A 21,765-nucleotide genomic window follows, 5' to 3' on the forward strand; every position below is an offset into this window, starting at 1 on the left:
TTTGTAATTAATTTCTAACACTTTCTCAAGGAATGTTAAGCTATAAGGAAAGTAACTATACACAATGTTTACAAATAATGCTATCTTGTATCAAAATTAACTTGACTTTGTTGCCACAATGAGAGTGTTAGGAAAGCGCTATATGCGGATTCCTATAAACACATGACTCAAAGTTCCTTAAGCCTTTGGTTTTCTTTGTCGCTCTCAATACACAACTTTAGAGTACTGCTCACTGACTTATCATGTGTTGAGAAATTGGAATTCCAAAGCATTTAATACCTGATAGGGGTCAAATTCATTAAACCACACCTGACACTGAAACATTTTTTTAACCTGCTGTCTCCAACACCCATAACATGCTGGTCCCTCAGTACAACCAACAAGGCACACCTACAATCCTAATTATAATCCTGGTCCGCCGTCAGCCCCCTCTGAGGCTGCACTGAGGTGGCACCTGCAGGGTACCCCACATTCACGAAGGCTGGCCCACTGCCAACCCACGGCCCCGCCTCCCCTGGGCCCTTACCTCATTCTCACCTGTGCCCAGGAAGCACCCTTTCCATTTCCATCGGTGAATATTCTCAGCCTTCGCGTCTCCCCCTTAAAGCTCCTACCCAAAGCCCTCACCCTGAGCAGAAGAGCACACCTTTCATCTAAGTGACCGAGGTGGATGGAGGACGGTGGCAGTGTTGGTACAGGTTTTTTTTAATCTTCCTGAACCGCCCATTAAAAGCAAACGGAGAAATCAGGATGAAAAAATCAAAGACTCACAGATAACATCTAAATAACGAGGAATCTCCGAACGCCAAATCCCAAGTGGGTAGGAACCAACCACGGACACCTGGGAGGCCGTGAAGTCCGTGTGTGAGGAAGTAAGGACAGGAGAGTCATGGGCACCTGACGGAACCAACCCCCCAGACTCACTGGAAAGCGGGGGTGGGGTGCGGAGGGGCCAGTGGAGAAGAGGCCCCGGCCCTGAGCGGACTCTTGCCGACTCTGGCTCTCAGGTGAGTGCAGGGACTCTGTGAATTCTCAAAACCAGCCAGCCACAGCCCCCCTTTCAGGACCAAGCCCTACGCAAAGATGAAAATGCTAGGGACAGAATCTAAACTGAACAGCAAGGGGCAAAAGAGAGACCCCAGAGTAAAGTAGGGGAGGGGCACAAAGTCAGATTTCAGACAGCAGGCAGTCAGGCATTTCAACACTTCACAAAAGTAACAGAAGAGAGAGCTCTAGAGCCATGAAACTCAGGCTTCCTCTGAAAGCAAGAAAAGGAATTCCATATATAAACGAGCAAGAGGACTGAGAGAATACCCCGTGTAAATATATTACAAGGAACAAAGAAAGCTGTCCCTATAGGCAACCAGAGCCCTCCAGAAGGCACGCCTACAAAGTATATGAAAAGCATATTATTATTATTTTTAATGCCTTTATTGATTTCAGAGAGAGAGGAAGGGAGGGGGAGAGAGAAACATCAGTGATGCGAGTTGAGGGGCTGCCTCCTGCACGCGCCCTGCGGGGGATCGAGCCCGCAGCCGGGCCTGTGCCCCAAACGGGAATCGGGCCAAGACCTCCAGGATCCTGGGTCAATCCTGAGCCACGCCGGCTGGGCACCAGCGATGTTTTAAATCCCCACGGGGAATACAGAAGAACGTGATACTTCCTTCCCTTCTTTCTACATGTGTAAGAGGCTCCGTTTTCGTTACATGAGTGACTTACCACCACGTGGTACGAAACACAGCCGGGCTGAGGGGGAAGGGCCAGCGCAGGCTCAACAGGAAGGAGGCTGGCCGGTGTGCAACTAAGCCCAGCCACCAAGGGAGTGAGACGTGAACAGACCAAGACAAAGACGTCCCGGCGACCGGTGTGAAGAAAGTGGTGTGACAGAAGGCGAAGGGTCCCAACAAACCAAGAAAAGGCTTCGGTGAAGTGCTGGACTCCAGAAAAGCCAGAAAGAGGCAAACGGCCAAAGCATGTCAGCTGCCCTGAAACCTCCCCTCGCTGTCCCCCCCCAAACAGAACAACTCCGTTCCCCTCTCGACCTCCAACACCGTGTCCCTCCCGTACAGCCCTGTCCCACCGAATCATCACTACCGGCCCGTGCACCTGCCTCCCCCGGCGGACCGTGAGCAACGTGACAGAGAACATGTCACCTGTGTGTCACGTAGGCCTAGCGTAGTGCCTCGGACATAAAATCCATGTGACTGTGGGTAACAGAGGGGATTTATATATTTTTTAAAAGCCAACAGAAAGCTTTGCAAGTGTTAGGGCTTAGGGATTACATGAAGTAGATATTTAAAGAGCAGCCTCTCACTTGGCTGTAATTTTAAATCCAATGGAAACTAAAGCTGGAAAAATAAACCCAACTTCATCTCCGAGCCCTAAAAACTTCACTGAGATTCAAATGCAACTCTAAACTCATCTAAACATTCAAATACAGTTTTTCAAATTTGTCTCCCAGGTTTATCATTACCAGTCCTTTTATATACGGCAGACTTCATTCTATTGTGCCCCACTTTACCATGCTTTTCAGATATTGCACTTTTTATAAACTGAATGTAAGACCCTCCACCAGCAAAGAGACTACACCTCACTAAAGCTCGGGTGATGGTTAGCATTTTTTAGCAATAAAGCATTTTTAATAAGTTTCTATTGATTTTTTTTTTTTTTTTTTGAGAGGAAGGGAGAGGGAGAGAAACACTGATGTGAGAGAGAAGCGTCCATCAGCTGCTTCTGGCACCCCCCCCAATCAAGGACTGAGCCCACGACCTGGGCATGTGTCCTGACCTGGAACTGAACCAGTGGCCTTTTGGTGTGCCGGATGACCCTCGGCCAGCTGAGCCACATCTGAGCCAGGGCACCAATGCAATACTTATAAATTAAGGTATGTACACTGTTTTTTAGACATAATGCTATTGTACACTTACTAGGACTACAGTATACATAGTGTGAACGTAAGTTTCTATGCACTGGGAAACCAAAAACTGCATGTGTCCCGTTTCCTGCGACACTGGCTTTATCGCAGTGGTCTGGAAAGGAACCGCAGGATCTCTGCGGTATCCTTGTATACACACAGTCAAAAGTAAAAATTAAACAATCTGCAAAAATAAAAAAGTCTTATTCAAATTCAGTCCGCTCCCTTTTACTGTGATTAAGAGGAAAGTAAAATTTACATTGAGGAACGCTGTATACTAGCCTTGGAAGGTAAAGATTTCAGTGCAGACGGCAGAAGCGTGGGCAGCCGAGAGCTGAGCCGTCCATCCACTGGAAGCAACAAGCCCTTCAAAGTCTGGTATGAAACCCGTCTCCTTCCTTAAGTCCCAAGTACTGCTCAAAGTATACTGAGAACTATGTGAGGACCAAGGGAAAACGCCATCAAGTAAGGAAGCCACACCACAGGAATCTCCTGTAGCCCAGTCTTCCAATTAGGAAAACAGGTTTTAGAAGTAATCCATTTGCTTCTATACAACAAATTTTAGACAATCTTCAACTTAAATTGAAACCACACTTTCTCAAAACAAAATCTTTTAGGGGAGAAATATCAAGATGGTGGCATAGATAAGAGCTGCACCCGCCGCCTCCCGCAACCACATCAAAATCACAACTAAAATGCAGAACCACCATCACTCAGAACCTCCTGAGATCCAGCTGAATGGAAGCCCCACAACCAGGGGACTGAAGGAGCATCGAGAGCGGTAGGAGGGGCGGAGACTCGGGCGGGTCGGGGCTGAATTGTGGAGCCGCAGCCTCAGGCCCACACCCAGTGTCACGGGTTAAACCCGGGAGGGAATCTCGGCAGCGAGGGTTTCCCGGAGGAGCGAGGGGTCCCAGCCCCACAGCAGGCCCCCAGCCCAGGGCTCCAGGGTCGGGAAGAAACGTCCCCACAACTCCGGGCTGTGAAACCGGGGGACTGTTGCTGAGGGCCGCGGAGGCTGGAGCCCCAGCAGCTCCTCCTAATGGGCCCGCACACGACTCACTCGGACGCTCCCTCTGAGCCCAGTGCCAGGTGGCAACTTGAAAGGACCCGGGACACTCGGGGGGAACTAACCTGCCTGAAATCGGGCGAGAGCTGGAGGGGCGGCTTCCTCCCAGGCAGAAGGGCTGGCGGAGGCCATTGCTCCTTTGGTGAGTCCTCCCCGCACAGCCGGCAGGCAGGCGCCATGTTTGAGTCACCAGCACCTGACTCACACCGTTGGCCCCGCCCCCTGATTCCCAGAGGCCCCGCCCCTCCCCACCTGCAGGCTCATCCAGGCCATTTCCAGGGGCTTTTCTGTGCAAGTGGCCTCTCAAGCCTCATGCTTAGGACTGTCCTAAAATCTCTCAAACAAGCAGCAGCGGGCCCCATATGGCTTGATAAGTGGCTCCAGGCCTGGCACTAGCGCCAGCCTGCAATGGTCCATAGCTTGGCCTCTCCTGGGCACCTCCAAGCCCAGCACAAGTAGCAGCCAACTACGGTTTGCTGTGTAGCTCATGCTGGGGGGCCCTGGGTAAGGCACTGGCAGAGGCTGACTTTGCACCTCCTGGGAGGCCCCAGAGACAGCGCACCTGGTGGTCAGACTCGACCACGTTGGATTACAACCCTACCACATCCACAAGTGACACAGTCAAGGGGCGCACTTGGTGAACACCAAAGCCCCACTGAAGCAAATCCTGCTCCATAGGGGTGTCTCCAGCACAGCAGCTCTTTGGCTGTAGCTGCAGCTGATCCTCACAGCTGATTGGCCTGGGGGTCAATTCCTCCCAGTGATGCCAACAGCAACCAAGGCTCAACTACAACAGGACAGTGCACACAGCCCACACAAGGGAGCTCCTAGAAGACCCAGCTCAGGTGAGTGGGGAGGCTGAGCCACTGGACCCTCCAGGACACCCACTACACAAAGCCACTCAACAAATTCTAGGAGACACAGCAGCTCTACCTAATACATAGAAAAACAAACACCCTGGAAGCAGCCAAAATGTGGAGGCAAAGAAATATGTCACAAAGGAAAGAACAGAAGAAATCTCTAGAAGAGGAACTAAATGAAAGAGATCCAAACAAGCTAACAGATACAGAGTTCAGAATTTTGTTTATAAGGATGCTCAACCATATTAGTAAGACTATTACAAAAATAACTGAGAAAATAGATGACATAATAAAGTACAATTTGAAATGAAGGCTACACAAACTGAAATGAAGAATTTACAGGGAATCAACAGTAGAGTAGAGGATGCTGAGAATCAAATCAGCAATTTGGAACATGAGGAGACAAAAAACACCCAAGCATAAGACCAAAAAGAAAAAAGAATGCAGAAATATGAAGATAGTGTAAGGAGTCTCTGGGATAACTTCAAAAGGCCAAGGAGTCTCTGGGATAACTTCAAAAGGCCCAACATTCACATTATTGGGCTGCCAGAAGGGGAAGAAAGAGAGTAAGGAATTGAAAACCTATTTGAAAAAATAATTACAGAAAACTTCCCCTACCTGGGGAAAGAAACAGACTTACAAGTCCAGGAAGCATAGAGAGTCCCAAACAAGAGGAAACCAAAGAGGCCCACAGCAAGACACATCATAATTAAAATGCCAAAGGTTAAAGACAAAGAGAGAATCTTAAAAGCAGCAAGAGAAAAGCAGTTAGTTACCTACAAGGGAGCACCCATACGACTGTCAGCTGATTTCTCAACAGAAACCTTACAGGCCAGAAGGGAGTGGCAAGAAATATTCAAAGTGATGAAAAACACGGAACTACAACCAAGATTACTCTACCCAGTAAAGCTATCATTTAGAATTGAAGGTCAGATAAAGAGCTTCTCAGACAAGGAAAAGCTAAAGGAGTTCATCACCACCAAACCAGCACCACAGGAAATGTTGAAGGGTCTTCTTTAAGAAGAGGCTAATGAACAGAAGAATCTGACGAATTAAATAGATCCAGAGACACTGATGCATGCACCAGACAATCATATTTCAGAGGAAAGAGGGAAGGGGGGTGGAGGGTAAGAAGAGATTAACCAAAGAAGTTATATGCATATATGCATAATCCATGGACACGGTCAATAATGGGGTGAAGGCCTGGGGAGGGGGTGGGAGCGAAGTGGAGGGGGTCAATTGGGGGGAAAAATGAGACAATAAAGATAAATTTTTTTAAAAATCTTTTAGGTAAAATATACTGAGGGGCTACTAAAACCTAAAAGAAACATAACAAAACATTTTGGATGCTTAATAAACATCAATATGCCCCAGCTGCAAAATACACAAATTCGGCTAGAAAAGGAGCACTGCACTTGCAGCCAGCAGGATTCATAATTAAGCTCCAGAAAGACAGGTTTTCCTTGTCATCTTTATTCAAGTATTTCACAGCAGTTATATTACAAATTTCAGTAAATGTTCAAAATTCCAGAATTCAAAAATTAAATAATTTACTTCAAACTAATGTAAAATGAAGTCAAATGCAAAACATCCATTTGACACAACTCTAAATTAAACCACAAACCCAAAACAGGCCATAGTGATGAAGTCTACTTAAACCTACAAAGTAGACACAAGACGGAAACCAAAAGACTCCCAAAGTCTAAATAACCAGGTGTACAAAATACAAAAGATGCAGGTACAAGCCCAAATTCAAGCTTACAATGCGATTACAAATAATAATTATAACAATAATGGCATTCAGCTACGGGACCTGACACTGACGATACTGAATAGCACCATAGCTGAACAACTTAATCAAAAAGTGGGAAGGTATTACCATCCCACTCCCTAAAAATAAAATCCAGTAAACCTACAAATACATTGGCATATGAGAAAAATCAAGTCATGAAAGGACGCAAAACAAAACAAAAAAATTAATCACAGGTGAGATTCAAGCTCAAAAACACAATTAATTCCACAGCCATCAGTTTCGATCCCAGTGCGGTTCCATCTCTTCAAACAGCTCCACGGTCCCCACAGCTGAGCGTGAGCTAGTGTTGGGCTGTGCTGCGATGCGCGCTTACTGATGAGAGCGAGGTTTTACACAGGCTCTCTTCATGTATAATGCTCACAATAGGAAATAAGAACAGAGGTCAATTTGTACATATATTTGCCAATGCTATACAGCAAAAATTAAGAATTTACAGAAAGGTAAACAAAGTCGAGTCTATTTGGATAATTTCACAAGCTGCTTTAAACTATAGAACCACCAGGTATCTGTAAAATAAATGAAACTGCTATAGTTTGTTTCTTTTGGGTAAAAGGGGGGCTGGAGGAGTTGGTACAATTTCAGCTCATTTTTCTCCCCCTTGGCATTTGATTGGCTTTCTCTTTAAGACCTAAACTGTTCAAAGTGGCAGTTCCTATCATACTGAGGTTGCCTCCTATTTCTCCATCTATATTAAGGTTAAAGTTTTAAAAAATTTGATCTTTTGGAAGCATTTTAATGCTGAACATAAATAAATTACCCTTGTCAAACTCACTGATGGCTAAAATCTTAATAAACTTGTACAAATTTAGTAACCTACTTAATAACATGTGCGTTTTTACTTTTTCTTTCACAAGTGCTGCTGTTACTTGAACAGAATGCTTCTGAATTAGAGTAACTGGAATAAATATTTAAAAAAAAATAGTGCAGCAAGAACCTGAGACTTGCAAAAAACCCTTTTACCAGAAACTTGCTACAAAAAATCTGCTACATCTTATTTCTTCATCAAATCTTTAAATTCTGTAACAATTTCCATCAAAATACAAAATGCTAATGTATTAGACAGCAAAATAGTCTGAACTGGTATGATGGTAATAAATACTAAAGAAAGCATGTTAATCCTCCCAATAATCAAATTAGAGGTTTCAAATAACCTCCCCTTTAAAATGGTTCATCGTTAATCGCACTTGCCCACCTTAAAAATACAGTGTGTCTACGCGGGAAGCATCTTGAGCTATATGACTAACTGAATATTATGAAAATTTTAGACTAGGTATATAGAAAACAAGTGGCATTTTTCAGAAATTAAGCAAGCATTAGAAGGCTTAATGTTAATGCAAATGCCAAGAAGCACTGAGGATTACTGCAGTAGCCTATGGCCGAGGCGTGCTTTCTGCACTGGCATCCAGCACACTGCACGCAGCCAGAGACCGGAGACAAGTACCTTAGCTTCAGCATGTAAACGGTGGCAAAGTGATTACAGGACTCTGTAAACACTGTTGGTAACTAAAATACAAAAAGCTGAGGTAGCTCAGTATCTCTGCAGTAGTCCAAGGCCATTTGCTCTAATTAAAACCCAAACTACCTGTGTTGCATATATTGGAAAGACACACCTGCAGCTAACAGCTATAATGAATGAAGATATCAAGCCAACTTGTCAAAATTTTCTTTTTTGTTTAAAAATCATCTGATAAAAAAATGTCACTGCACTCCCTTTGCCTCTTTGCAACTGCCTAGACTGTGTCTCCAAATTTGTAGAAAGTTTTGTAAAACTAGTAACCCATAATTAATTTAGGTAAGTACACCTCACAGAAATCGCTCAACAAGATCCAAAATGGGTTCCAATCACAACGAATAGTTGTGAGAAGGTTAAGCTTACGGTAAGGGATTTAAACATTTAATACTGTTGTTCCAAGGACCACACCAGAGCTCACTTGCCAACTATGCGTATAGAAAATTAATTTTATGGAGCTTCTGACAAATTCCCCTCTTTTCTGTCCATTTGGCAAGGCCTGGCTTTAAAATAAAACAGTAACAATTTACTATACATGAAAATCATTCTTCTCTGGGAACTCAAACATGAATAACTAGTAAATTGTCACTGACAGAGGCAAGAATGTGCACTATCTGTTTATTTTCTGGTCATCACTGTCAGCAATACCGAAAAGTGTGTGGGTTTTTTGGTGGACTGTGGATTATTTTGCTGTTGTTTTATTTCGTGTTTTTAAAACAGAAACAGACCGCTCAGGAAAACTTACCTTTTTAATATAGTATGTGGCATACTGAGTTTCTTGATTGAGTTTTGAAAACAAGATAGGCATTTTATACCAAAACACTGGTTGCCTCTTACTGACACAGAGTATCAAGCTTCCTTTTAAGGTTGTGACCAAAGAAAACATTCTAATTCATTTGCTACAAACAAGCCCATCCTCTTGTTTAGCCTCATCTTTCTCAAATGAATAAAGGCACATTACAGGCGGTTCTAAAGAGCCGAATCTAATTTCGAGTTTCTTCAGTTTCCCATCAGAATATACCATCGCCAACTCTTAACCAGGTTTCAGTCCATTACCCAGAGGGAAAAATAGAAACAAATATGGTAAAAGGGATAGAAAAGAGAAAAAATAGAACAGGTTGCCCACTGTTTAAACAATTCAACAGTTAGAACTGCCCATTCGGTTCCTGCGTTTGCTGGTCCGCTCCCTAAGAGAGGAGTCTCGGAAACAGAGTGCACGAGAGGAGGAGCAGAAGAGAGAGCAGTTTCTGTAGCACCAAAATCTCCAATCTATGGGGTTGTACTTTTTACTTGTGGAAAATACAACATGTTTCTGAAGTTCTGTTTGGTTCTTGTAGGCTGGTTGGTTTCAGGTACCTGAGACAATAGCACCAAATTCAACAGAGAGAAAGAGTGAGGGAGAGAGCACTGTACACCAAGGCTCTGTGCGTAATTGGTGCGATTTGAATTGAATGGCTCAGAAGACTGCTCGGTCAGGAGCAGATTGGAGAGGAAAACCGCTCATCTTGCAAAGTTCATAGGAATGTCTCAAACGCATGAACTGTCCTTTCCATCTCCTGTAGGGGAAAAGTACGTGTCATCTATTAAAGAAGAGACGAGGTATTATGGGAAAATTCACTTTCAATTAACTTTTTAGAAAGATAATTTTAGATACAAGTTAAGCTTTAAGTGTTTTTCTGATTACAACACCATGGCTACTCTGTAAGACTATCTGCCCTAGACACTTCCAAATGCCTCCCATTTTATATTTAGGTTTATGAGGATTATGCTAGTAATACTTATCACATCAGGTATAGTACTTAGAAATTTATATGTACAGATAACTTGTCAGCTAATAAACAGCAGAGTCAGGATATGAATGCAGGTAGCCTCACTCCAGAGCCTGAGCCCTTCCTTACTCACTACATTCGACTAACTCCCAAAGCAAAATGAATGTGTGAAGTACAGTAAAGCTTGTACCAGAAGTAGGATGCACCCTGATCTCCCTGCTATTCACTCCAAACAGAGCTGGGGGGGGGGCAGGAGTCACTGCCATCACCACCACCAGGAATGCCACTTGCTGGTGACTGCGTTATAGAGCCCTCCCCTCTCTAAAGAAGGCCCCTAGGTAACAGGGCTCCAAGTGCCACACTGAAAGATGTGTCACTGCAGAAGAGTATCCAGCCCTTTCAAGTTAATCAAATGTCAATGTGAACAAAGAAGTTCTAGAATGAGGAAAAAGGTGAAGAACTCTACCCCACACATTTCATTCTGATGGGCAACTATCAAATATATCTAAGACATTTGGTTTTCCACCTCCAAAGAAATTATAATCTACATCTGTAGATCTAATAGGCTATACTAACAAATTATCATCTGATAAAAAAAATTCTTCTATATGAACAATTAAAATCACTCCTACTAAATGTTTCATCATATATTGCGGGGTAGGGAAAAAAACAGGTTATAAAACAGAACACACAACATGATCCCAATTTAAAAATCTATATTCACATACACACGTCATGTACATCTAGACATGAGATTAGGACAGAGACTATTACAAAGGATTCACACTGACTATGCTGCCTCTAGGCAGGAGAATATGGGCGATATGTTTATTTTCTCATTTTTGCTTTCCTATTATTTCTATATACTGTATAGTGACAGTATAGACTGTAAAAATGTGACTCATAAAAATGTGGTTACAATTTTTAAATGGGCTCTCACTTCAAGTCCAACCAATATTCCTTATTACATATGGAAAATGATCACGTCCTTTACATATAAATCCTTAATATATTAGAAGTGCTCCTTGAGAGCAGGGGCTTTCTCTTAGTCATTTTTTGCATCCCAAACACCAAGCACAGTCTCTGGAACTGTGGGTCCTTAATAAATGTTTAATAACTAGCCCACCAGATAAACAAACTAACAGGCAAATGAACAAAGACAGTCTAAGTCATTTAGCCATTTAGTGAATAGATGAGGGGTTACGTTTGCTCAAATGACCTCAAAGAGCTGAAGTGTGGCTTCATGATGTACATTATATAAACAGAGATATAAGCTCATATTTATAAGGAAGCATTTTCTTATGGCCCAAAGTTGTTTAGAAATAGAATCGTTAACCTCTAAAGTGTCTAAACAAAGGACAACCACTCCTTCACATGGCTATTTCACAGAACTAAATCTGATTAAATGAGATGACTTTTAAGTTTTCTTCCAGCTATTAACTGGGTGGCCAACAGGTCTCACTGCCCATGCCAAGTCCTTTCAATCAGCTGCCTAGGGGAGCAGTGGTAAACACGGGGAGGCCACGCCTACACTCAAGAGGCCTACATGATATACCTCCTCAGTGATAAGCAAGGAGGGGAGAACTATCCCATGCTATTTTGTGTATTTGTCAACCCAGAACCATGAATTTCTGTGTCTTGATAAACAAAAAGTCCCAGGTTCCTGTCCTGAGACAAAATAGTACAAAAGACTTTGTTCTTCAAATTATAACTCTTAATGATTCTTCTAGTCTTAACTCTTCAAAACATTCAGTTACTTGGTAAAAGATCTAGACTAAAACAACATTCCCTTGGGACAAGAAAAGCACTTATCTATTTGTTCTATGGATGAACCAGGCACTTACCTCGACAAGTTGTGATTTGTCATAATCTTTGCGATGACGATAGATGCACTGACTAAGAAGAGAATATAATCTCTCAAGTTGATCAACTGCCAGATTGTTGCTTTTATCTACCAACAAATCAAGCAATTTCTAAGAAAAATTAGAAAAAAAATAAAATAAAGTTTGATTTCACTATTCAAACTGAAAGTTATATTCAATGCAAGACAATAGACACTACAGGCTATGGTGTAACAGTGACACTGAGTGTAGCAGATTCTAGGGCTTAGTTTATTACCAAGACAATGCTCATATATCTAAACCCCACAAAGCACACATAACTCTTTTTTTTAAATCCTCACCCGAGGATATGTTTGCTTTTATCAACTCTTAGAGAGAAAGAAGGAGGAAGGGAGGGGAGGAGAAAGGGGGGAAGGGGGGGAGGAGGAGGGATATGCTCCCTGACCAGAGATCGAACCCAAAACCTGGGTATACGCCCTGGCCAGGAATTGAAGCTGCAACCTCTTGGTGTATGGAATGATGCTCCAACCAACTGAGCCACCCAGCCAGGGCCCTAACTCTTTTTTACTAGAAGCCCTAAAGCACATATATTCATAGTTAAGGCAAAATATTATTAAAACTAGTTTTATTCAGTTGCCTACAAAACATATTCAAATCTCTTTCCATTCATTTAAAACTGACTAGGAATAGCTCAGCTTACCTTCAATCTCTCATGATCAACTATAAGAGGTGGCACAGGCTCAGACGGCTCTTCTGGAACCAGTTCCAGGGTTGTTGTTTTTGCCTGCTCTAAAATTAACTTACGGTATTTCTTTACTTTAGAAGCACCTACAATTGAGAAAAAAAGAATGCACTGCAGCAAGTAAAAGTTAAGAAATATCAGACTTAAACAACTATAAGTCCATTTATCCACCATAAATCCTTTTTGGAATAAAAGTATATTGTATAAATGATTCTTCTGGTAACAACATGTAACACAAATTAAAGAGAAGTAAACCTCAACTATGAAAGCCAAGTCATACTAGAATATCATCTAAGGAAGAAAAAAGCAATCTTTACCTCTGAGCACTAACTAATAAACAGCCTTCACTCTGTGACAGCCATCATTTTAAAATACAGAGCTTTCAGAATTGGAAGAAGGGAAGCAACCTACAAAAGCAGACACTAACCCAAAGTGAGGCCAACCTGTCTACATATCTGCCTCCTAATGTAAAACAGTTTCCTCAACATTGCCTGAAATATCTTATTTTTCTCTATTACTAACATTGCCTAGAATTCTATTATAAGTTGATCTGGGTTATAACATTTTTTTCTTAAAAATCTAGACCCACTGAAAGTGTAATAGGGCTAGTGATCTTTCCTAGCTTCAAGTGAATTAGTACAATCTAATTACTTTCCTCCCAACATCTTGCTGAGATAAAATGTGCTGGAGGAAAAACAAAAATTGAGGTGGCTGAGCATAATCTGACAGCACCAGGCAGAGAGGGTAGGCAGACCATTGAGCCCTATGCTCCCCTAAGTAGGAGCACTCTAAGGGGAGGCCAAGGGGAAGGAACACAAAGACAAACTTAGACAATTTCAGAACTTTGTCCAGGACTGGTCCATGTCAGGGACACTAAGGAGAGCTTTTCTCCTCCCTCCCTGCTTTAGTCCTTAATTCCAAGTCTTTAAACAATTCCTTCTCATCAATGCCTGCTATACAGGTAAGTAAAGAACCAAAATGCTGCCTTCAAAAACATATTCCACAATACATCAGAGAAATTCTATATTTCAGACAGCCTTTAGAATGAAAGCCTGGATTTACAGTTCAGTTAACATATGCTAGGAGTTTTGTTAAGACCCTACTGACCCTCATCACTGTCCCCACTGACTTCCAGAGGCCTGAGAACTTCGATGAGGAGCCACTGTGTTAGGTAACCCTGCCCTGAGAGTTTCAAATGAGAACTTCAGGTAAAGCTTGTACACAATGAATATTTTTTAACGCTTTTAGATCACCAACTGAACATAATATTAATTTAAACCTTTTCTGCAAACTTATTAAAATCTCATAGCGAAGTAGCATTAAAAAGGACTCCCCCCAACACCCGTTTTGCACACACCACATGGATTTCTCCCTTTCCCCACTGTCCCATTTGTCACTTACCCTTAGCTTAACACACTTATAAAGTTCTGTCTATATGATAGCCCAGAATAAATACAGCTCTTAAAACTACTTTCTATTATTACGTATAGAAAAAAATATATTTAATAGTATTCAAGAACAGTACATTTCTCTTTATCCATTAAAAGAATTCTAATACTTTGAATGATATCTTCCTACTTCCTAATTCTGCCAGAGGGCTCAAAATGCTGGCATCGAAAACCTTTTCCCAACCAACCCAAACCCCAGCCTAAAACATACTCCACACAACTTAGAGAGCACAATTTATAGGCACAATTTCAAGATAGCCTAGTACAAGGAAGAAAATGTATACGGAACAGGGTCAATCTCTAACTCCCCCAACCCACCGTGAGCTAAAGAATGATGCCCAAAGTGGGGCTAGAGATCCTCAGCTCCCCTTCCTGCTGCTTCTTAAAAGAGTCACACAGCCACAGGAAGCCAGGAGCTGGCAGAGCGCTCTCACTGGGAGAACACAGTAATCTGACAGCGAGGGTTCTGCTACTTTCCCCTACCACTGGCCCTACAAAGCAATGGAGCCTCTTAGGCTAAACATCCCTCAGATTCAACTACCAGTGACTGCCTGGAAGGAATACATCTCCGAATATGCCAGGTACCAGGAGAGGCAATTAATATACATGACATATGTAATCCCTGCAGTGACACCATTCTCAAGTTTAATTTAAAAGATTAAAAAACAGGGTTGAAGAGTGTTAAGTAACTAGCTCCAAGTCACATGCTTATACTGAACAGGAGCAGTGATTTAATGGGTCTATAGGAAGTGAATATACCACACTGCTGTAGTATCCAAGTCTTCTCAGACCACACCCACACCCAGCCCATCCCAATGATGTTAGAACTCCATCTTCTTAACATCTGTGGATGTACTCGACTTTTAGTCATAAATCCAATAGGATAGGGGAGATAATCAGGTGGGAACCAGAAGTGTAAGCAGCCAAGAAAAAAAAGCATTCTGGACCATAAGCTCTCTGAAATGTTCACGAAAATTTAGTATGTATGTGTATGCTTTTCTAGGGAAAAGAGATGAAAACTAACAGATTCTCAAAGGGGTATAGTTATTTGGCAACTGTTGTTTCTGAGGACTGGACACAATATGCAATTAATTAACTTTGGAGTTTAAACCTTCAGAAGATTTATTAAAACAGTATCTCTACCTTCTTTATCCAGTTCTGCATCTTTAACCTCCGCGTCAGGGCCAGGTTCTACCTTCTCATTATTGCTGCATTCCAGTGCTTCTAGTTTCTCAGGATCATCTCCGTGATTTTCATCTGAAGTTTCTAGTTTTTCTTTTGACTGGTCCTCCAGAAGAACCTTTTGTTCAGAGCTGAATTTATCCCCATGACTACAGAAAGGAGCTACTTCAGCTTTGCCATTCTGACACTCCAGAGCTGGTAGTCCTTCAAAACTGTCAGTGGAGGCCTCACCATTGAGACAGCTTCCTTTAAGGAAAGGCTCTTTCCTAGAAGTCTGTTCTGGATTTAGAGAACCGCTGCTGTGGACAAGTAGAGACTCATTCGAACTCTCCTCTTCAGTAGAAGCAAAGTTCTCTTTTGTGCCCGCTCCACTGTTAAGCCTTTGCCCCTGGTCCATGTCCATGATGTCACATGACGATTCGTCATTAGTCATAGACAAGTCTCCAGTCTCCTCTCCATTTTCTTCATGGCAGTCAGTGCTTACCTCAAATTCTCCATTCTCTAGCAATTTCCTGCCCTCTGTATGATTCTCATAGTCTGCAAATTTGGTGTCCTCTTCATCTTTTTTTAAATTATTCACTTTCCTTTTCTTAATAATTCCTTTACCCCACTGTGATCGCCGCCTCGATTTTCTCCGAACTCGAACTATTTTACAAGGAAGGAAAAAAGATACATAGAACTTGGAGTGTAATACTTGTTTTACAAATGTACATTAACTAAAACCCAAAAGAAAGTAAACCCATACCAGTGTGACTCACAAGCAAAAACTACTTAGCTCTTGACACCCATGCTGATTAATCCTCACAACTACAAATGGAATGGATATGGAGTCAGGAATGAAAATCTGTTAAATTTATTTCCTACTTATTACCCAGCATTAATTTTTTCCCTGCTACCCTAGGTTCTACTTAATAGCTGTTCCTAATTCCTAACATCCAGGGGCCTAGCACATAATATACACACTTAGGAACTGACCACATTCCCAGGATGCCTGGAAGGTTTAGGGTGACAGCCCTGGATTTCCACCAGGGAGGTGTGCGCTTTGCCACCAAGATAACCCCAAAGCACCTAAACCATGAAAAGAAATAAAGCATGATCCAGTATATCAAGACAGAATAGTTACAGGTATTCCCACAAAGAACTCTCCACTGCGTCTCCTTCAGAAGACAGATCAACCCAGTTAATATGGTCATGGATAGAAGCCCCATGAAGGCTATATGGACAGTCTGTTTAGCCAACTGTTAGCCTCCTCTACTGAAAATGGTTTACCTAGCAGCATCAATTTCTTGCAAAGTCATCTGAAAATATGTAGAACTATTATACCCTCTGCTATCAAGGTGGCAACAACAACACTAACAAAACATTGAAGATAAATGTTTGGTCAGTTATGTGAAAAGAAAGACCTACCAAAGTTGTAGGGACTATACTCTTAGATGCTAGACACTATCATGAACTTTATGAGCAGACAGCTGGTACTTTCAGTTAATGGTGGACCCAGAAATCTTTAATTTCTCATATATGCAAGTCTATCTCACTGTCCCTTAAATAAGCAAAACGTTAACTCTTATTTTGCAATTTGGGACAGATGCATAAAGAAATTTAAATATAAACATTATTAAAGCAAACTAGTTAAACTAGACATGTATCACTTCTGGTGTCTAACACCAAGTTCTAAATATGAGTTTGCTGAAAGCCATCAGGGTAAAAATAATTCATTTTTTCCCCAAGGCTATAAAAGTAATGTCAAGTCTGGCTTAATTTTTTAAAAGATAATATATTTTTTTAATATATAAAAGTTGAAAAGTTTCCTTGGCAAAGGCATTTTGAAAAGAAAATACAAATAGGAGATCACTTAGTGTAGACTGTTTAATCCACAGATTAAGAGTTGCTTTTGAAAGAGAAACAGAAGAGAATATGATCTTCTGATAACCCATTTCTTATATTCTACTAAGTAATGTGACCTTATGATCTGTCAACAGTGTGTAGTGTGTTTACATACTTCGTTTCATCCTTTCATCTTTAATCTGTACTGAGTCTCTGTAAAGACACCAAGGTATTCACAAGAAATGGACAAATTTTGACATATATATTAGTCTTCTTTCTTATCTAAGAATAAATTTACTAAAGGTTTCTGAAATCATTTCCAAAATTCAAGTTAGTCACTTGGCTCAAAATATATTGTACCTTCAAAACTGTAACATCATTAGAATCCTCTCTCCATTCCTTTACCCCTGTTAATTTCTGTTTACAATTTACAACTGCAGGGTAACTGGAGAAGAAAGTTCTGTATTGTCTACTGTTAAAAGCTGGAGACAGGCTAAGAGTGATGGATATTCATAAGCGTTTCATTAACTATAAGAAAAACGAATCCAGTCCACATTACAAATGAAAGAAAAATATTTAGCCTGCTCTTTCTCTAAAAGGTGGAGCTGTTAGGTCTTTACTACCTAACAAGTCACTCCTGACACTGTGGCCTCACTTACTCTCCGACCATGTAACCAAAAGTACTAATGGTTCCCCTTTCCTTTCCTCATTAAGCCCTGGAACTCCAGAGACAGAGGCAGAGCTCTGCTCAGTCAAGAGCCAGCCCAATTACTTGATATGTATGAAATACACTAAGCAAAGGCCAGAAGCCCCACTGAAGCAAGTTTACTGCTAATGCTTTCACCCCAGCTAAGAACACAGGACATGTTCTCATTTGGCAAGGGGGCGGGGGGGGTCAAACTAGAGAAAATTTCCCCTTCCTTATATAACTATTTCTAACAGTAAGTATGATTTTAGTAAAATAAGAGCAATATAAGCTCTACAAACACAGGGATTTTTGTTTTAGTCACTGCTGAATCTCCATAGCCCATGGTATGTGGTAGGAGTATATATTTATACTACTTCCTTTTTCAGGGATGCTTTGTGTAAAAAGCCCATTTAGAGGCACAATTTTTAGAGTCAATTTTATAGCATCTCTGAACTTGTTTCCAAAACTAAGACCTTAGGAAAGCAACTCTGCCTTCAGGACCTTTAGATTTACAATCTAAGTTAATATAAAACAGACACATGGTGAATCACATATGCCATCTACTGGTAGGAGAAAACAAAACTCATTTGTAGATTAAAGCAACATTTTAATATTCAAAGGAACCTCAACTGCTTAAAGTCAATATTCAATTTGTTTTAGTTAGTAAATATTTGTATCAGGTGCAGAGAATGTAAAGAATTTTAAGTTTTAAATTAGAGTGTTGTGTTACATAATCCAGGTCATGATCCAAGGCACAGCTAGGCCAAATAACTTCAATCAGTTTCATGGAACTGAATGCTCTATATATGAATGCCTTATCACAAAGAGGACAAGCTAAAAAACTGATGTGTCCATTCATTCAAGTTTAGTACCACTGGGGAAAGAACATATCACAGCCAGCTTCACTGACAATTGGAGCAGTATTACCACTTTACAACAGAAGAACAACATGTACCTTCCAAGGATGGCTATCTTCAGTGAAACATAAGTACTGTATTAGAATGATGCTATGTTTATTAACATTTGTCTTTTAGAAATTTTATAGATCACCATGAATAAGAAAAAATGAAGAAAACCTAAATACTGAATATTCCCCTCTAAATATATCTCTTAAACAAAACTAGAAAAAGGCTGTACAGATTTTTTGAAATGAGCACAAAATAGTCTCTCAGAAAAATCAACGTCCTGCTGTGAACTCAGCCACTCCCTTCAGCCAGAGTTTTCATTTCCCACCATAAAGACAACATCCTGCACAGCATCCAGCAAGAGGTTGGTGCTGGAGATGGGGGGATAAAACATCTACTGGCTCCACATCTCTATCCAAATACCAAAGTTTAAAACTAAAAATACTCAAACCTAGCTCAATTACAACAGCAAGTACTGAATGGAGACAGAGAAAAGCAAATAAGGTTAAAGAAATACACTTCTGATTCAGCCTCTTACCCCACAAGCTCTTCACCTCTGAAGAGAGAGAAGATTAAAAGAGCTGTGGGAAAACAGCAGCACTTTGCTTTGTGCACCCAGTGCCTAAGCAATCTGCATCATTCTCAGTTGTTCCCACTACTGGATAACATGATCTCGAATACTCACACGCACATTTATTTGCAGAGTTGTGCCAGGCATCCATTGGATTTCTTTGTTTGTGCCGAAATGCCTCTTCAACTCTAGTTTCTGTCTTCCGAGCTCCAGTACCATGAGGGTTTATTTGTTCTGCTGTTACTGATAAGCCTGCAAGCAGAAGATAAGCAACACCTATTTAAATATTCCGAGCTACAGAAACCAACAAGGTTTAAAAAACAAAGTGTGAAATACAGAACTGGGTTTTAAAGTCATTAATTATACTTGGACAGTTTGTAATTTGAATGAAAATAGTATCTTTTGTTTTAAGATGGGGAGGAAACCAGATATAAAATCATAAAAATAAAATAACCTGGCAGGTGCTTCTTAAGACTTAAAAAGGTACACATTTTACATTTTTATGCCTATGGGGCAGTAAGACTATATATTGTTTAAAAGTTACGATTTCTGCCATCTTAGAATGTGTGTTTACTGGGCCAGTAAACCCCATTCACATGAACTGTTGCCATCTGACATTAGCTGCCTGTCACATCGCACTGCATTGATCTTCGTAAGAGTAACCATTCCACCTCAATTTTCACCAGATTTCTTTGTTCTATGTGATCTTTAAATGTTGATGTTTCCCAGGGTTGTCTCTGGAATTCCTTTTTGTCTCACTGTAATCGACACCTCCCACCACAAAGAATCATTCATGTTTTCAGCTTCTACTTCCATTATATAATTACTCCCAGATCTTTAGCCCAAACATCTCCTGAGCTTTTCTAATCCATATAGCCAACTGTCTATTTGATATCTCCTAAAGATAAGTCAAATAATCTTTCCCCACAAGAAACCTGTTCCTCCTTGTATATCCCCCATCTCTACTGGTAGTATCAGCATCTACTAAGTCATTAAACCAGTAGCACGGCCAAGTTGGACTCTTCCTGCCCTTCACCCCTGCAGCCACATCTCTTAAGTAGCTTCATCCCCATTTCACTAATTAAAACTCTGAACTACTCCAACAGCTTTTCCCCCCAACAGTTTTATTAAGGTACAACCTAAATAACATAAAAATCACTCATTTCAAGCGCACATGTAAATGATCTGTAGTAAATTTACAGCACTGTGCAATTACCACAGCAACCCAATTTTAGCTCAGTATCCCAGGCACCACTAATCCACTTTTTGTCTCTACAGGCTTGCCTTTTTGTGAGCATTTCATATAAATGGAATCATACAATATGTGGTCTTTTCTGACTGGACTCTTTCACTTAATGAACGTTTCTGAAGTTCACCTATATTGTAGCAGGTACCAGTACTCTGCTCCTTTACATGGCCGAGCAGTATGCCACTGTGTGACATACCCTATCCTGTTAACCCACTCACCAGCTGACAGACATCTGGGCTGTTTCCAGATTTCAGCTGTTGTGAATAATGCTATGAACATTCATGTACAAGTCTTTACATGGCATATGTTTTCACTGCTCAAGTGGATTCCTAGGAGTAGAATCACTGGATCATATGGTAAATGTTATGTTTAACTTTTTAGAACTGCCAAACTGTTTTCTAAACTGGCTCCAACAGCTTTTTAACTGGCCTCTCATCTTCCTACCCTCCACACTGAGACCTTGCTATTTCCTGCCACCAAAGCAACTTACCAATTCATTCTGTCACTTAAAATACTTCAATGACTCCTACTGACTATGGCAATGGTTTTCAAACTTTAGTGTATAAAGAAACCTCTTGAATAGTTTGTTCAAGTGCAGAGTTCTCAGCCTTACTGCTCTCTGAGAATCTAATTCACTAGGACTAAGCTGATGTGGTAACAGGCACACCATTTAAAACACTGGTCTATAGGATAATGTTAAGCTCCTTAGCATGGCATCACCTCATTCAAGTATTTATTGAAAACCTGCTGTACACTAGACACAGTTCTAGGGACTGCAGTAGAGCTATGAACAAGACATTCACAGCACTAAATAAGGGAGAGACAACAAAAACACTAAAATGCCAAGTGCTATGGTGACCAGAGCCTAATTAGGTGGCCGGGAAAGGCATTCTACAGAAGTAGAAGATAAGCTTCATCAGTATTTCAGTGTCCTGGACCCAGCTCACCTCTTGAGCTCTATTTCTTTTCTTTTTTTAAATATATCTTTATTGATTTCAGAGAGAGGAGAGGAGAGGGAGAAAGATAGAAACATCAATGATGAGAGAGTCATTGATTGGCTGCAGCCCACAACCCGGGCATGTGCCCTGACCGGAAATCGAACCCTGATCGCCTGGATCCTAGGTCAATGCTTAACTACTGAGCCACGCCCAGCTGGGCTTGAGCCCTATTTCTTACCACTCTGTACATCTTTAGCAATACCAAACAGTTTGCAGTTCTTCTAATGTACCAGGGGATTTCAAATCTCTGTGCCTATATAGATGCTACTGTTTGTTGTGCTTACAAATACCTCTTCCTTCTCTGTCACTGACACTTTTCCTTACTCCACTAGAGACAACACTATTTCCTTCCCCAAACTCTGATCAAAACACTGGGTCCCCT

General features: G+C 41.3%; 1 protein-coding gene across 4 annotated transcripts in view; it reads right to left on the reverse strand.

The window, feature by feature from the left end:
- Window positions 1-6,300: 6,300 nt before the first annotated feature.
- ATAD2B (ATPase family AAA domain containing 2B) overlaps window positions 6,301-21,765 on the reverse strand; it is a 101,152-nt gene continuing 85,687 nt past the window's right edge. For 3 of the 4 annotated variants that reach the window (XM_087823388.1, XM_087823386.1, XM_087823389.1), the window contains 5 exons: window positions 19,251-19,388; window positions 15,110-15,793; window positions 12,477-12,604; window positions 11,780-11,908; window positions 6,301-9,722 (listed from right to left, as the gene is read on the reverse strand). In XM_087823388.1, the coding sequence (XP_087679514.1) occupies window positions 9,681-9,722; window positions 11,780-11,908; window positions 12,477-12,604; window positions 15,110-15,793; window positions 19,251-19,388 (1,121 nt within the window). In that variant the 3' untranslated portion in view covers window positions 6,301-9,680. The remainder of the gene's footprint in view (window positions 9,723-11,779; window positions 11,909-12,476; window positions 12,605-15,109; window positions 15,794-19,250; window positions 19,389-21,765) is intronic. The other variant, XM_087823387.1, reaches the window with a different exon arrangement.

The sequence above is a fragment of the Miniopterus natalensis genome, chromosome 13, assembly GCF_054644295.1.
Source record: "Miniopterus natalensis isolate mMinNat1 chromosome 13, mMinNat1.hap1, whole genome shotgun sequence".
In the NCBI taxonomy this organism is placed as follows: domain Eukaryota; kingdom Metazoa; phylum Chordata; class Mammalia; order Chiroptera; family Miniopteridae; genus Miniopterus; species Miniopterus natalensis.